A 14949-nucleotide genomic window follows, 5' to 3' on the forward strand; every position below is an offset into this window, starting at 1 on the left:
CAGCTGCCTGGTGTTGGTTTCTTTTGCAGGGAGGTGATGATCATTCATCCAGAGATGGTCTTGGTAGGAATCAGTAAGGATGGAGGGATATTCGTGGTGTGTTTGTATGGACTTCTTGGCCCTCCAGCACAGGGCATCTCCGGGACCGGAGGTAACGCGTTGGCTGGTCAATGTAAGTGCACACTTCAGAGCTTGATGTGGTCAAGGAGAGTCCCCACTAGAGATTTCCCCTCGAATTTCCACTTGAATATCCAGGCAAAGGTGGCGTAAGCTCTGTCTTCCTCCCGTTTGGGCTTTTCTCCAATGGCTGTCATAACAAAACTGCTGTGTTAGAGAGCTGTGGTAACGACAGCGTTTGCTTTCCTGCGGCCGTGCAGGAATGGAGCTGGGCTGATGTCGGGCTACGGCAGCTTACTTCGGCGTCCGTAGAGGTACGATGGCAGTGTCGAGAGAGGTGAAGGGAAGAGGTGCAGTGCAGGCTGCTGGCACTGTTGCGATGCTGGGTTGCTGGTATGTCTGTCATCGGGACTAAGATTTGCATCTCAGTGTATTTTTCAAGGTAAAATATTTAAAAACAAACAAAATTACTTTTTCTCATGGCTTGCACCGACGTGCAGAGCAGTCCGTCTTACTAATTGAAAGCTAAGAGCAGAGATGTTGTAAAAGCATATTTTTCTCTCAGTGCCGGTGTTCTGTGCTTCTCAAATCTCACATAATATGGCCAAGCAGATAAGACAGATTGTTTTGTTCCTTTCTATGGAGTTCGTCCCAGTCAATAATATTGATTAGTTCAGGGTGACTTGATGTAACAAGAATAACACCCCTTTCTTAATTTGAGCCTGTATTTCCTAGTTCATGCCTCAGTGGCTCATGCTTGGATGAATTCTTCAATAAGTCAGTTAAGACACAGACCCCACTGGAAATTGCAAGGTCTGACATTAATAGGGGAAATGAATAATTTTCTTTTCCTCAAAGTTGCACTGCTTTTTTTTTTTCCACAATTAATCTGTCGCATTGTGCAAGTGAACTTTTTAAAATGCAAAATGAAAATCCTGAACTTATTTTTTTTAAGAGCTACCTCTTCCTAATTACAATCAGTAAAGTTTTATAAACTCTGTTCTCGCTCCTGCTTTGTGCTTCTTGCACCCTTATGTTAGAGTAAGATTTTTTTAAGAAGCTTCGTGTCCTAACAGTGCATTCGAGGAACTGAGGTGGTTTGTGGAAACACTGCGACTGCAGGTGCCCAGAGGATGGGTGGGTGGATTTCCCACTCCACAGGGAATTTGATCTTGTCCCTTTTACCGGGGCACCAAAGCAGCATCTTGGAATCTACACCAGTGCTGTGAATTCTCGTACACGGCGCTCCTGACCTGGACGGACCGTTTAGGGCATGGAAGGACTGGTGTCGGTGACCTCCTTGGTCCTTGGGCCTTGCTGTGGGGTTTCTAACAGGGGGGTCAATGAAGTCATCGAAAAGCCTTTATTTTTGTAGAGTGGATCAAGGTAATGGCCTAAAGCATATGAACTTCACTTTGAAAAGGAGATCAGAGCCGCTAACTCATCAGTTGTGTCCCGCCTCTTACGCTTTCCAATTTGGAGTCACTCTTCTCGTTTCGAGGCAGACAGATGTCAGGGTCAAAAAATTGAATAATCTGCTGGTGTTGTTTTGATTTCAAGTACTTTGTCATTTTCCTGCCTATAAAGCTATCATAATAATGTGATTAGGTTCTGTATTTATTATTATTAAATCATTAAGGAGAGTTCACATGCAAAATGAAAAGGAATTGATAATATTTGGGCTATACAGACTTTGCCTAACTTCATATTTTGGGTTATTTAGGATTCTTAGCCAAAAAACTTACTCGAAAGGGTTACTTGTCAGATGATACCAGCAAGAAGATGGTCTGTGCTTTGTGGCAAGGGAGCGTGACCACAATACGAGGGATTATGTGCTGAATTGCTGCTGATTTCAAATTGAGATTTTTTTTCTGATGCTGTCGTTTGGAGCATCTGGCCTGTTATCCTAAAAATTATTTCTTCTGGAAGGGTAACGTGGACTTTGTTGCTATTGGGAAATGGCAGAAGTTTCAGGAAATTGAGATTTGCCCTCCCCCCCCCCACCTTTTTTTCTTTCTCAATATCCTAATTTAAAGTGTTTTGGTGTTAGGAGCTGCCTATGGAAGTAACTTTGGTTCACATGTAATGACATACAGGTGGGTGTTCCATGCCACTTGAAGTCCTTCAGAGGGGGCCTGAGGTGTATAAATAATGCTCTCTGAGCTTGTTTGTGTTTTACTACCAAGGAATGTGCCAAGGTTTATTTTTTGCGTAGCTGAGAGCCTGTTTGTACGCAACGGGAACTCGAGCAACGGAGACTTCTGCTAGGAAATGACAAGACTCTGTGTGGGACCTGGACATGGAGTAGTGAGAGGCCCAGACCCAATAGTGTTAAATGTCATAAATATGTTAAAATGTCATCAAACAATCAATGCAATCAAACCCAAGCTGTCTTCCACGGGATTGAATGGTGGCATTGTCATTCGGAGGTGCAGGAGCCTTCCATACAGCGATATGGACACAGCAAAATTCACAGAATCCCAGACTGGTGGGGGCTGGCAGGGACCTCTGGAGCTCATCCCGTCCCACCCCCTGCTGGAGCAGGCACCCCCAGAGCAGGGGCACAGGGCCGCGTCCAGGCGGGGGGTGAATGTCTCCAGGGAAGGGACCCCACAGCCTCTCTGGGCAGCCTGTGCCCCTGCTCTGGCACCCTCATAGGGAAGGGGTTTGTCCTCATGTTCAGGGGGAACTTCCCGTGTTCCAGCTTGTGCCCGTTGCCCCTTGGCCTGGCGTTGGGCACCGCTGAAAAGAGCCCGGCCCCGTCCTCCTGACACCCGCCCTTCAGGTATTTATAGGTATTGATGAGATCCCCCCTCAGCCTTCTCTTCTCCAGGCTGAACAAGCCCAGGTCTCTCAGCCTTTCCTCCCAAGGGAGACGCTCCAGTCCCAAATTTAGCAAAGTGCTGCTCCTAAAACCCTTTCCAAGCATGACGTGCTTCAAAATACATTGTACCCACATGGACAAGACCTTGGGTATTTATTACCCAAGGTAAAGGCCCGTGTTCTTTTGAGAAGGGATAGTTTGTGTGTGCTCATGTGCAAAATCAGAGCTGTTTGTTCAGTTTGGGGCTGTTCCAACGGCTGCTAAAGTCACTGAAACTTGAGGCTGGAGGTCCCTGTTTGTCCGTGATGCTTTGGAGAACCGTGAGGCTCAAGTCTCTTAATGGTATCTGGGCATCTCGCATCTGTGTGACAGGCATCATGTTAGCACCTCCGGGCAGTACGTTGGACTTCAGCCCGGCTGAGGAACCGTCTCATGGGGCTGGGAAACCTTTCTGCAGTTGAAACTGGGTCGTGTGCTGAAGGTGACCTGCACTTACCAGTCCTTCTGCAGTACCGTCAATAACTATGGAAAGAGGACCCTAAAGTAATGCATAAATACTACCTGTATTGTTCCTATTGCCTGAGGAGCACTCTCTCCGAGCAGAAAGAGGATAGAAAGAGCGTATCTGTGCATTAATTACTGATCTTTCACCAGCAATGAAGCATTTACAGGCAGACCTAAATGTTTAATTATCACTTCCTATCTAAAATTCAAGGGATGTTCAGATCTGTTAGACAACTTGTTTCATGTTATTTTCCAGGAGGACCGGATGATAACTTAATTGAAGGTGGCGGATCCAAGTTTGTCTGCAAACCAGGAGCCAGAAACATTACTATCATCTTTCATCCCCTCCTCAGGTAAGGCAGGTTTATCTACTTGTTTCTGCAGGTGGAAATAATTAGAATAAGTAGAATATGCCGACTTTGTTTCTGGGCACATTGCCACTTCTGAGAGAACATCCCACGGCAAAGGGCTTGCTGTAAAGCTGTCGATGCGTATACGCGTAAAAAGTAATCGCTAGTTGAGCTTGTTGCCGATGCTCTTGAATGTTTTTCACAATTCGCTAGCATAGCTAGTGGGTTTGCTTGCCTGGGTGACCCCTTTTCATTGAACAGTGTGATTTATTATTGACCCAAGTCGGGAAAAGTTCAGTTGCAGCCTGTCACAAATTGTTTATTGCTGACTGGCCATTATGCTTATTAAAAAGTCAGAAGGATACTTTAGGAACTGCAAGGTAAGTTTGTTCTTCGATAAAACAAGCGTGGTTTATGGAGTGTAAATTAAATGCCTGCTCTAAAGCGCCATGCCAATTACTGAAATCTTAGAAATTCACACAGCTCATCAAGGACTGCTGGAACTTTAAAACAGAGCAAGTCTATAATAAGTCTCTTCTTGCGCTCTGATACTTCAATTTTGCTCTTTTTACTGTGTAATCTAACAGTTCATCTTCTTGGTTTTGCTGGAATTAAATAATATGATGGTTTTCTCGGTTCATGTCAATCTTCCACCTCTGCTTTTTCCTTGCAGGGTTTTCCTTTATTGTCAGGCATGTCCTTCCCTGTTCAGTGCTATCACCTTCAGAGGGCATTTCCCTTGACTTTGTTTGTATTACTCGCTATCATGAGTCGCTTAAGCAACAGGGCATGTTTCTCCAGCGCTAAAAACAAGTAATAATAAAATAGTCATAAAAAGTAATTGGAATCTGATCCCCAGACGAAGGAATATCCTGACTGCTGTCTTGGTAGCTGAGAAGTGTCATTTGTGACTTCTCAGGACTTAAAAATGCATAAATTCCTTCAAATTTAAATTTCTGATGTCATGACACTAGATACTGGAATATTCCTGAGAACAGCACCTCTTGTGAGGACATATTAATATTTGTCATGGTTTTTCAGAACCTCCCACGAAAAAACAGGTTGCGTACATTGTGCGCTCTCCATTTTATTGCTGGGTGCCTGTAATGAAACGGATAATCCCATAAGCATGTTTTCTTTCGACCTCTCGCTCTATTTTAAAATGGAAGAATCCTCTTCCAGATATGACCGCTATGACATGGACTTCAGTCTGTTCATCTTCATTGAATTTACAGGTTGCTTTCAAGCACAGAGTGGGGCGGTGATGCTCTTATTTTTATTGATGAGGTACTTCACATTGATTTAGAAGCTGGTGAAAATGCTTCTTTCTTTCTCTTTGCCTTCCTGCTTAATTTTCCCCCCCTTTTTTTGCCATCCGAGTCAAACATGAGTGCTATGCTTTAAATAGCACTTCTCACAAACACTTCACTCTCATTACCAGCTTGCAAGATAGGCAGTAGAAATAATTTGCTTCATAAAAAATAATTGCATCGAGATTAAGGTATCTGCGTACAATATATTTTTCATGCCAACCATCTGCAACATCTTAACTTCCTTGCATTGAGTAGTTCATCAATAACTGCATGAAGAGAAAGAAAACACTCCGTGACCCAGCTTACCCTTTTCTCACTGCAGAATGGGGTGACTTTGGGTGTAGGTGACGACTGCAGAAACTTCTAAAATGTGATTTTTACCAACCTTAATGATCAACAGAGTAAATATTTGGCACGAGTCCTTGCTGTCTTAGTTTTAACTCCTCACAATCCCCACCTTTGGCAGGCGCACGATGCACGGGATGCAGCGTGTCTGGGATTTCTTTTGATGATAATGATTCCCTACAGGGAATTCTGTTCCTAATGGGAGTCGGTAGCAGTGACCTGTCCTACAAGCAAACTGACTTACCCATCGACTCCTGTTCAAACTGGCTGTAGAATGCTGGCTCTGGTTGGAAAATGCTGAATATGGTGGATTTGCCAAGATATTGACGTTTGCAATAATTTCTAGCACGTCGCCTTATGTGTGCATTCCTTGTTGGTTAGATCCTCGTCAGCCTTTTCTAGATGTTATCATATCAAGTGTCAAACTCTCGAGGAGGTAATTGCTGCAGAGGTGCGACGTTTTCACTTGCTCTTATTTTCCATTTCTTTCTGAGCTTCTTTATGGCCTGCCTCATTCATCTTTCATCGATGTCGCTCGTACAGGCTTAAAATGAATCTGTTTTGAATTCAAAACGGTCAATATTTTATTTAGAAGAGGGTGTTTTTTTGTTATTTTTATCAAGTTCACATGAACATGTTGACAGAGAAGTTTTCGCACTCTCTGGACCAGGTGATTTTATTAGGAAGCCAAGTGCTTCTAAAAGTATTAAGCTAACTGGATCACTGAGAAACCGGCCACTGGTGTGATGATTTAAAGCCTAAGCATCACATTAAGGGATGGCTTTAAAATGTAATTCAGCACAGTGATGTTAGGGGGAGAGTTATAACCAGAGCATTCATATTCATCACTCTGGGTTTCTCCTTTTTTTATACTACTGAGATGAAAAGTGTCATTGCCTATCGCATCAGAGAGCTGCACAATCACCGTGTCAAGTTTACTGGTTGTAACAGCACTTTTCTGGATCCTTTTCTATTTACAAATAGAGGTTGAGCTTGGCTCAGATCCTTTTGGAGAACACAGGCTCAGGGGGCTGCAAACGAACCCCCATATCTCCAGTAATGGAGGTTTGTTTGGAGAAACTCTTAACTTAGAACCATGGAGAGTGTAAGGGCAAAGACCTACAAATGGTTTTCAAAATCTTCCTTCCCCTGAATTCATTTAGAGCAACGAGCCCGAGCTGGGAAGTGAGGTGGTAATGCCGTTTGGGATGTGGGTCCCTAATTTCCACTAGGACAATTGAGACACACCAAGCCCCAGATTAATTACGAGGCCTTAATGACACCACCACACATGTAAGAAATGAAGAGCGAATTTTTGCCAGGCAAGCGGGTATTCTAGCAGAGGTGATTCCTGGGAATAGATGTTACCAACTACATAGGAAAACTAATTGCACTTCCAAATTGAAGAGGAATACACATCTGATTTCCCTTAATTACATATTGCGGGAGGTGTCGAAGTATAAAAGTTACCGAAAGAGTCCAGTTGCTTTCTTCATCCTTCGCTGCTAACCAGCACCTGCTTGGATCGTGAAAGCGCTGGTGTTACTGGTCTGTGGATGAACGTCTCCTGTTGGAGGAAGGAGACGTGCTGGACTAATACTGAAGCCCTTACGTTGCGGAATATTGAACAGCCTGAGTGATGTCTGGTGTAACGTTTGCTTGGTGGGGAATTTTTTTGTTTATTTGTTTCAGCTGGCATTTGAAAGGCACTTGGCTCTTCAGGGTAATAATCATTTTACATATGCTTTATAGAGTATGTTTATTACCAGACGATTGAAGAACAGATGTCTGCAGTCTTGAGGGGGAGGGAGAGGAGGGACCGGGGATGGAGGGGGTGAATTGTGAAAGCACCACTGACGCAAACTCAGTTGAACGTTGTTTGGATATTGGGTATTAAGGCCGCGAGGGTATCCATTTATTAATATCAGCCATACTTCATTAAGATCAAGAAGCAATTAAAAGGGTTGTAGGATGGAAGAGAAAGCAAAGTGTTCATTGATTCGGAAGAAGCGGTTGCCTCCCGGCAAGATTGTGTCCTTGTGAAGAAGCGGACTGGAGAGTCTGGGTTGACCTGTCGCCCTTTCCTTCTCTACCGAATGGGCAGTGTCTGTGCTGGGGCGTCTCCCCCTTTGCCAGATGGGAAGAACTGCAACGTGTCAGTGATGTTCTGATCACTGCCATTGATTTCAAAGTCTGGAGAGTAAGAAGTGGGGGGGGAAGTGTTACTTTATTAGAGGGTATTTATTAGAGCACCAAGAATCAAAAGGGGGTGAGGCTGGGGGAGAAGGAAAGGCAGAATTACTGATTTGACCCTGCTGATGTTGTCTGAGACCCAAAGGCTCAAGTTTAACACTCGGGTGTGCGTGTGGTCCAAGGCATCGCGAAGTTTGCTGCTATTTGGTATTTCAGGTTGGTCGGATTGGGGGGAAAAGAGCAGATAACAAACTGATATTTTAATTTAACATTTAAATTATTATGTTCATTTATACTGGTCCCCGTGATTTAAAACAGTAGCTTTTTACCTGAGAACATTTTTGGAATTTCCTGTTTCTTCCAGTTATGTTAATGCTAATAAAAGAGTGATTGCTCTTTAATAAATACAGTAAATGCTTTAGGGAATAATCAAGGAGGATAGCAATTTCCTTTTGCTGCCTGTTGATGTCGGCACGTTCCTCGCCAACTGGTGGCAATCGGCTCTGAACGGCTGAGGGTCAAATTTCAGACTCCACTGGTAACCTCTTTGTGGGAGGGAGGCGCACAACATACAGAACGTGTACATACACGCAGGTACATACGTATTAGCAGCGATGTTTTGGCTCTCCATGCTTTGGGAATAATCATGTCAAGCTTCTGTTTAATTCAGGACATGTCAAGCTAAAAGGTACTGTATGCAGAATTTAAATGCTCTGTTGATTTTGAAAATGTTGGGAGGGGATGGCAAAGTTGTCATCGGTTCCTACGGGGCATCACGTCCTTTGGTCTTTGCAAACGCCAACTGCTGCTGCAGCGGAGCAGCGTTCGTGACTACATCGCTGTAATTGCTACAAAACTATGTGTATAATGAAGAACCCCTGTGTACCTCGCTGATGATCCCTTTTGTCAGTATATTTGTACAGTTATAATAATAAATAACTAATTTGATTTTTAAAATATGCTGTAATGTCTTGTAGCTGCGTACTATGTAAAATCAGTATTTGATGATATGGGGAATGTGTTATTTGGGGAGCAAAAGGAGTGTGAAAATTAGATTAGTTTGTTTGTTACATTTAGTTTGTTTAGACTATGTTAAATGATACCAAGTATGTTAAGAAAAATATGTGGTATTTTATCAGTCTAAGGGGTATATGTTATTATTGAAGTAGAGGGAAAATGTCAAATAATCCTAGAGCACAGATAGTGCTAAATAATGAGAGCTGATGTCTTTTGCTTTTTGAAATGAAACCTGAAATACTTGATTTTAGAGAAATCGATAAAACCGACCCAAGCTGGGAGAGGGAACTTATAATATTGACTGCCTGAGGTTTGTATTTCAGATTGAATAATGTTCAGGGGGTAAGGGGTTAGGGAAAAGGAGGTCTGAGATGCTGTTATGTACACAGGAAGATATTAGTTGCAAACTTCTAAAGTCAGCGATCCATAAAAATATAACCATCCAGATTTCATGAACACTGCTTTTTTTAAAGTCTTACATGCATACATGTCCCTTATCCTCAAAGAGAGGGAAAAATATCACTTAGTTAAGCTAAATCTTGCTTCTGCCAGGTAGGCAACATTTGCTTCCCTTAGGGAGGCTATGGAGGCAGGGAGATGGTGCCTCTCCACAAGCTCGCCAGTGCGGTGAGACAAATGGGGCTCAGACCTGAAGACCTCGACTCCCGCTTCTCCTTACGGTACCGGTAGTCACCACGATGCTTAATATTCCCATCTTTATTGTGGAATCGTTCATAGTCATCCTTGAGTGTGACAGATGCTTGATGCAACTTTTCATCCACTCGCTGTTTGCTTCAGTTGACCTGAATCGAAATCTTAAGGGAGCAATTTGACACCCACCTACTGAAGTTTTTTTTTTCTCCCCCTGGTTTAATGAGTGTTTAGAAGACGTTTAGTTGACGAGTCCCTTGCTGTTGACATTTAGTACTTTATATCTGTCAACAGCAGGAATGAATGTTTCTTGCAGGCGAATCCTAACTCTTCTCTCTTTGACAAGCTCTCATAAAGTCAGCATCGCTGAATTATAAAGACACATTTCAGAAGAGCTTGTTGTTGTGACACTGCTAAGGAAAGGTTTAGTTCTGACTGAGGCCATTGCAGAAACGGGGCACATTTACGGGAAGGGGATGGGGAACAGCTTCACTTTTTGTGCTTTTTCTTTCCCCTGATGTTTTATGAGAACTGACAGTCTTACTGTGTGTGTCTGATTAAAGATGACAGTTTATAAAAACCTTAAGGTAAGGCTGTTCATTTTCGATGACAGAAAATAAAGCAATCCCCCCCCCACCTCCCACACAAACAAAACCCCTTACACGCCAAAAAAACTCTTAATATGTGATGCACTGATTTTATATTGTCTGTCAGAGAATGTGCTTCAGCGGATCAGTCAAGTTTTGAGTTTTCAAACATGCTTCATCCATACGGGAAATCAACAACCTGTCAGAAATTTCACATGTCTCCAGCTCCTCCTTTCCTTCAGATGAAATACAACCTGAAAGGAACACAGAAATTTTGACATTTGCAAGAACTTGCGCTGAATAGCTGAGAACAGTGTTAATTCAATTCCATGATAACGAATTACTTCTGACCTGTGTTATGTTCATCCAGCCAACAAAGTGGTTTTAGCTCATTTCTTAATGGAAGCACTGCTTAAGTTTAGTTCTAGTATTTAACACATTCTCATGGAGCATGATTAAGATGCCCCATATTGCTGAACACTATTTTTATTAGAGTGTAAGCAGAGATTTATTACATCATATGACCCTTCAGTGACTTATTCCTTTCGCATACTGCGTCACAGGACCTGAGTTGTGTCATAGAACAGAATAGTTCACTTGGAAGGGACCTACAATGATCATCTAGTCCACCTGCGTGACCGCTTCAGGGCTGACCAAGAGTTGAAGCGTGTTATTAAGGATATTGTCCAAATGCCTCTTAAACCCTGCAGGGCTTGGGGCATCCACCACCTCTCTAGGAAGCCCATTCCAGTGTTTAACCACCCTTTTGGTAAAGAAATGCTTCCTAATGTCCGGTCTAAACCTCCCCTGGTGTAACTTTGAACCATTCCCACATGTCCTATCACAGGATCCCAGGGAGAAGAGCTCAGCACCTCCCTCTCCTCTCCACGTCCCCTCTGCAGGAAGCTGTAGAGAGCAACAAGGTCACCCCTCAGCCTCCTTTTCTCCCAACTAGACAAACCCAGTGTCCTCATCTGCTCCTCACAGGACATGCCTTCCAGCCCCTCCACCAGCTTTGTTGTCCTTGTCTGGATGCATTCAAGGACCTGAACATCCTTCTTAAATTGTGAGGCCCAGAACTGCTCGCAGTGCTCGAGGTGGGGCCACATTAAATGCTAAGTGCAGTGAGAATGATGGCAAGTCTTGAGATACACCAGCAAACCATGTGTAGATCTTCTCATTGGCTCTTTCCCAAAGAGATGCTGAGAGTGGCTGGCGGTTGTGGGTTAAAAAGGTGGCACAAAGCACTGATTTCATATTGTGCAAAAAATAATCATGGGTTTTCCTGCAATTGCGGTAGTCGATGTTGGACTGGAAGAGGGTTGTGTTTGACTTATTGAGCTTGTTGTAGTGTTAAAGTTTTAACATAGACAAAAGCCTTGTACAGGGACCTGTGAATTTATTGTTAATCTAACTGGTGTTTTGCTAGTCTATTCAAGACAGAACAATTAGTGGTATGCTTACGGTAAAATCAATAAAGTTAAAATCTGGATTTATAGACCAGATTATCAAATTACTACTAATTCTCCTTAGTATTTTAATTTAAAAAGTAGTTGAGTCTGTTCTGCCCATGATGGTAATTGGTAAGTGAGCTCTGTGTTTTTTTCTCAACCTGCAAGCTTTTCCACCTTATTTTCTTCCCCCCCCCCCCCCCCGGTTGAAGAGGGGGAGTGAGAGAGCAGCTGGGTGGGGGTCTGGCAGTTGGCCAAGATCAACCCACCACGAGAAGCTACTCTGGTCTTCCCAGGGCCTTACCGATGCCAGCAAATCCTTGGAGGTGAGAAGGAAGAGGATGAATTTGATTAAATTCATTTAGCGGTTCTTTGCCGATACCAAGTTTGGCAAGTAGCCTGGGGAATTCCTCTTATATTTCTCACGTCATGTCACTGGACCAAATAATTTTACATTAGAGTGTTTCCTTACCCATCAGCCAGCCAGCCAAGACTTCTGAAAGCCAACTCCACTAGCACTTTTTCCAGGCCTAAACACTTTTTTTTTAAAAGTATAAATATTGTGTTTTTCGTTAAAAGAGTCTGATACACCTGAAATTCTTTGGCCGCCTTTTCGCTTCGTGGCCATGTAAAACTGTGTGTTAGCTAACATCTACCTAATCCTACAATTCTACAAGAGTGTGCTCTGTTCAAGTATCTTCTGTAAGTGCTCATATGATGGCTCTAAATGTGTTTGGCAGAATTAAAATGATCTGGGGGAAAAAAAGAGGTTTTTTTTTTTTCTATTAATCTGCAGCTCTCCAACACAAACTCGGAGGCAGCGGCAGTGACTGATTTGCTGCCCGTGCCTTACCCAGGCGGACAGATGAATCGCTGCGGATTCTTGTAGCAGGGACCAGCAAGGTGGGACAGGGCTTGTAAAACGCACAGCCTGCGTTCCAAAGAAACCTGAATCTTCTGTGAACTCAAGCCAGCTGTGAATTGTGATGGCCCGATGGCACCTTGTTAGCGGGATCGGTGCAGGAGGTTGATTAGAGATGGTTGAGCAACTTGCCTGTGTTAGCAGAAGGTCATCTTTTTCAGATTGCAACAGAGGCTGAAGGAAAGGAGTTGGTGTAGTAGAAACATGGACCAAAAATCACACTTCTTTTGTTTTTATGTTTCTTAATTTTATTAGTTACATGCTAATCTGTCATGCGGACCATTCTGCAAATGTTTGTAGGTGATAATGAAGTGAGGGATGAAATATAATTAAAATGGGTCTTATATCGATTGAAGTTTATAGATTTTTCTTTTTCCTTTTTCCTGTTTCTTTTCCTTTTCTTCCCCCACCGTGAAGCACGAGTATTGTGGTACTGAAAAACCTGTTGGTCAGAAAAGTGTTTACCAAAGCTGGAAGGGAGAAATGGATCCATTTATTTAATTTAACCATCTTAAGTATGAAATGGCTTAATCTTAGAATGCGTTAAGGCACCTGAGTTATACACCAAGATTTACATTTAATGCTTCGGCTTATTGGACACTGAAAATCTCATCAGTCACGAGGTGAGATTCTCCTATGCAGGACCTGATGCCTTTCTAGCAGCTCTGTTGGCATTAAGGCGTGAACGTTCACAGCAGCTAAAACTTGCTTTAATAGCACCAGCTTTCGTTGCAATTATAACAAGTACGAGTCTGACGCTGCAGAAAAAATCTGCAAAGCAACAGAAGAACTCACAAGGCAAAAATAGAAAAAACATCCTTCATTTCTGTTGTGGAAGAAGAGGGAAAAGGACTTGACAAATTCGAAGTTGGTAACGTGTCTGTGGAAGCTGTTCAGAAAATACATTAGCGAGGGCTTTCCCTGTGTGTAACGGGAAATCCAAGGATGAAAACCTCGTGTGGTTTAAGTCCAAGTTAGAGGATTACGGCCCTAAAAACTTTGCAGCGTGCACGTGGTTACTTTCAAAAAGCTTTATGAAGTTTTTGATTGAAATACAGGAGAGCTGTTGCTTGAGGAGAAGAAAAAAGGTGATTTCTGTATTTTGCATTTGCTGTTAAAAGCAAAGATATGAAACCCAAAATGACAGTGCTTTTGGACTCCATTTCCCCACCTGAAAGGAAGGGTGTTTTGGTTTTTGAGTTGTTTTATTATTACTATTATTATACATCAATTTCATCATGCTTAAGCTAAAGGATCTTCTGGGTAGATCCTTTGGTGGTGAACTGGAGCTCGCTTAGTGATGGACCACTCACGTCAGAGCTCTCTGCTTTGTGTTTTAGCTAGATTATCCTTGCTTGGGTTTTGCAAAGCTATTTAAAGCCTTATGTGCAATTTAAAATTTTGTAATTTGGGGAAACTATACCTATAATCCCAGTATAGAGCATGGAGGTGAATTTTAATCTCCTGCAGGGATACTAAAAGGGGAAAAAAAGACATTTTTGAAGTATGTAAATGTCATCTGTGATTTCAAAGAGTGAAAGCTGAAACACTTACTTCAACTATTATTTTCTTCAGTTTGTTAAACAGAGTTAAAAATAATGGGTTTGAATTTACTTCACAGGTTCTGCTAAATTCTGTCATGGATATTGCAGTGCAGGACCCTCATTTATTCCCGTTTTATAGACCAGGTTCTTTGGTCCGGCCACATCAGCTGTGGCTGCACAACCACTAGCAGAGTTATCGTGCTGCCCCAAAGGCGCACGGCCAAAGGAAAGTCCTTGTAGCACCATGGGAGATGCCGTGCAGGGAGGTCAGCCCCCAGAAGAGCATGTTTTTCAGACACCAGGTCATACACAGAATAACTTTTTGGTGCAGTATTCCTGAGGAGTTTCATTTTAAATTCTGTTAATTTTTAAAGATCTGCAGAATAGCCATAAATAAATTTTGCAGGGGAGAAGTTGACCTTTAGTTTTGGGTCCCGGGCATCTTGAATACCAGACAGATTAGCAGTAATTGCACATTGTGTAATAACACTGCTAGCATTTCTGTAGCTCCTTCCGTCTGATAACTTCCAAGCTTTTCAGAGCCATCAATACATTAACACCACGGTGTGAAATTGCTCTGTACATGGAGATCCTGGTTATGTGACTGTCAGGGATGGAGCCGTTGTGGATGAAGCGTTGAGTTGTGGAGTCTCCTTCCCTGGAGACGTTCACACCCCGCCTGGACGCGGCCCTGTGCCCCTGCTCTGGGTGTGCCTGCTCCAGCAGGGGGTGGGACGGGGTGAGCTCCAGAGGTCCCTTCCAGCCCCCACCAGCCTGGGATTCTGTGACTCTGTGAGTTGAAAGGTCATAAATTCTGTGGAGATTTGGAATAGGCGGAGCATAATTGAAAGTTGTAAATTCCCACCATTATTCATCAAGGTCTAGATTTTCCTTTTTATTGTAACTCTATCTCTCCGTGTTCTATTTTTACAAATGGATGTGCTCTGAGGGGTACAACAGGTGTGTGACAGCTTAGTTCAGTTCTGAGAGTCCGTCTGTAGCCTGGTAGTGATGGCTCTGCTGCCTGCTCATACGTGGGTGCTTTAGTCACGTTTTACTTGGGTGACTCAGTCAACTCTGAGGACTACACCTAGCACAAGGCGGTGTGAATGTCTTCGGGAAGCTTCAAGC

At 43.1% G+C, this 14949-nt stretch overlaps 1 protein-coding gene across 3 annotated transcripts in view; it reads left to right on the top strand.

Moving 5' to 3' along the window:
- Positions 1-14949, top strand: part of EXOC4 (exocyst complex component 4) — a 426451-nt gene that overhangs the window by 189036 nt on the left and 222466 nt on the right. Inside the window, exons 10-11 of one of the 3 annotated variants that reach the window (XM_075081693.1) lie at positions 3702-3798; positions 12149-13068. In XM_075081693.1, the coding sequence (XP_074937794.1) occupies positions 3702-3798; positions 12149-12182 (131 nt within the window). In that variant the 3' untranslated portion in view covers positions 12183-13068. Of the gene's footprint in view, positions 1-3701; positions 3799-8068; positions 8091-12148; positions 13069-14949 lie in introns of those variants that run through there. The other 2 variants (XM_075081695.1, XM_075081692.1) reach the window with 2 other exon arrangements.

The sequence above is a fragment of the Phalacrocorax aristotelis genome, chromosome 1, assembly GCF_949628215.1.
Source record: "Phalacrocorax aristotelis chromosome 1, bGulAri2.1, whole genome shotgun sequence".
Lineage (NCBI taxonomy): Eukaryota > Metazoa > Chordata > Aves > Suliformes > Phalacrocoracidae > Phalacrocorax > Phalacrocorax aristotelis.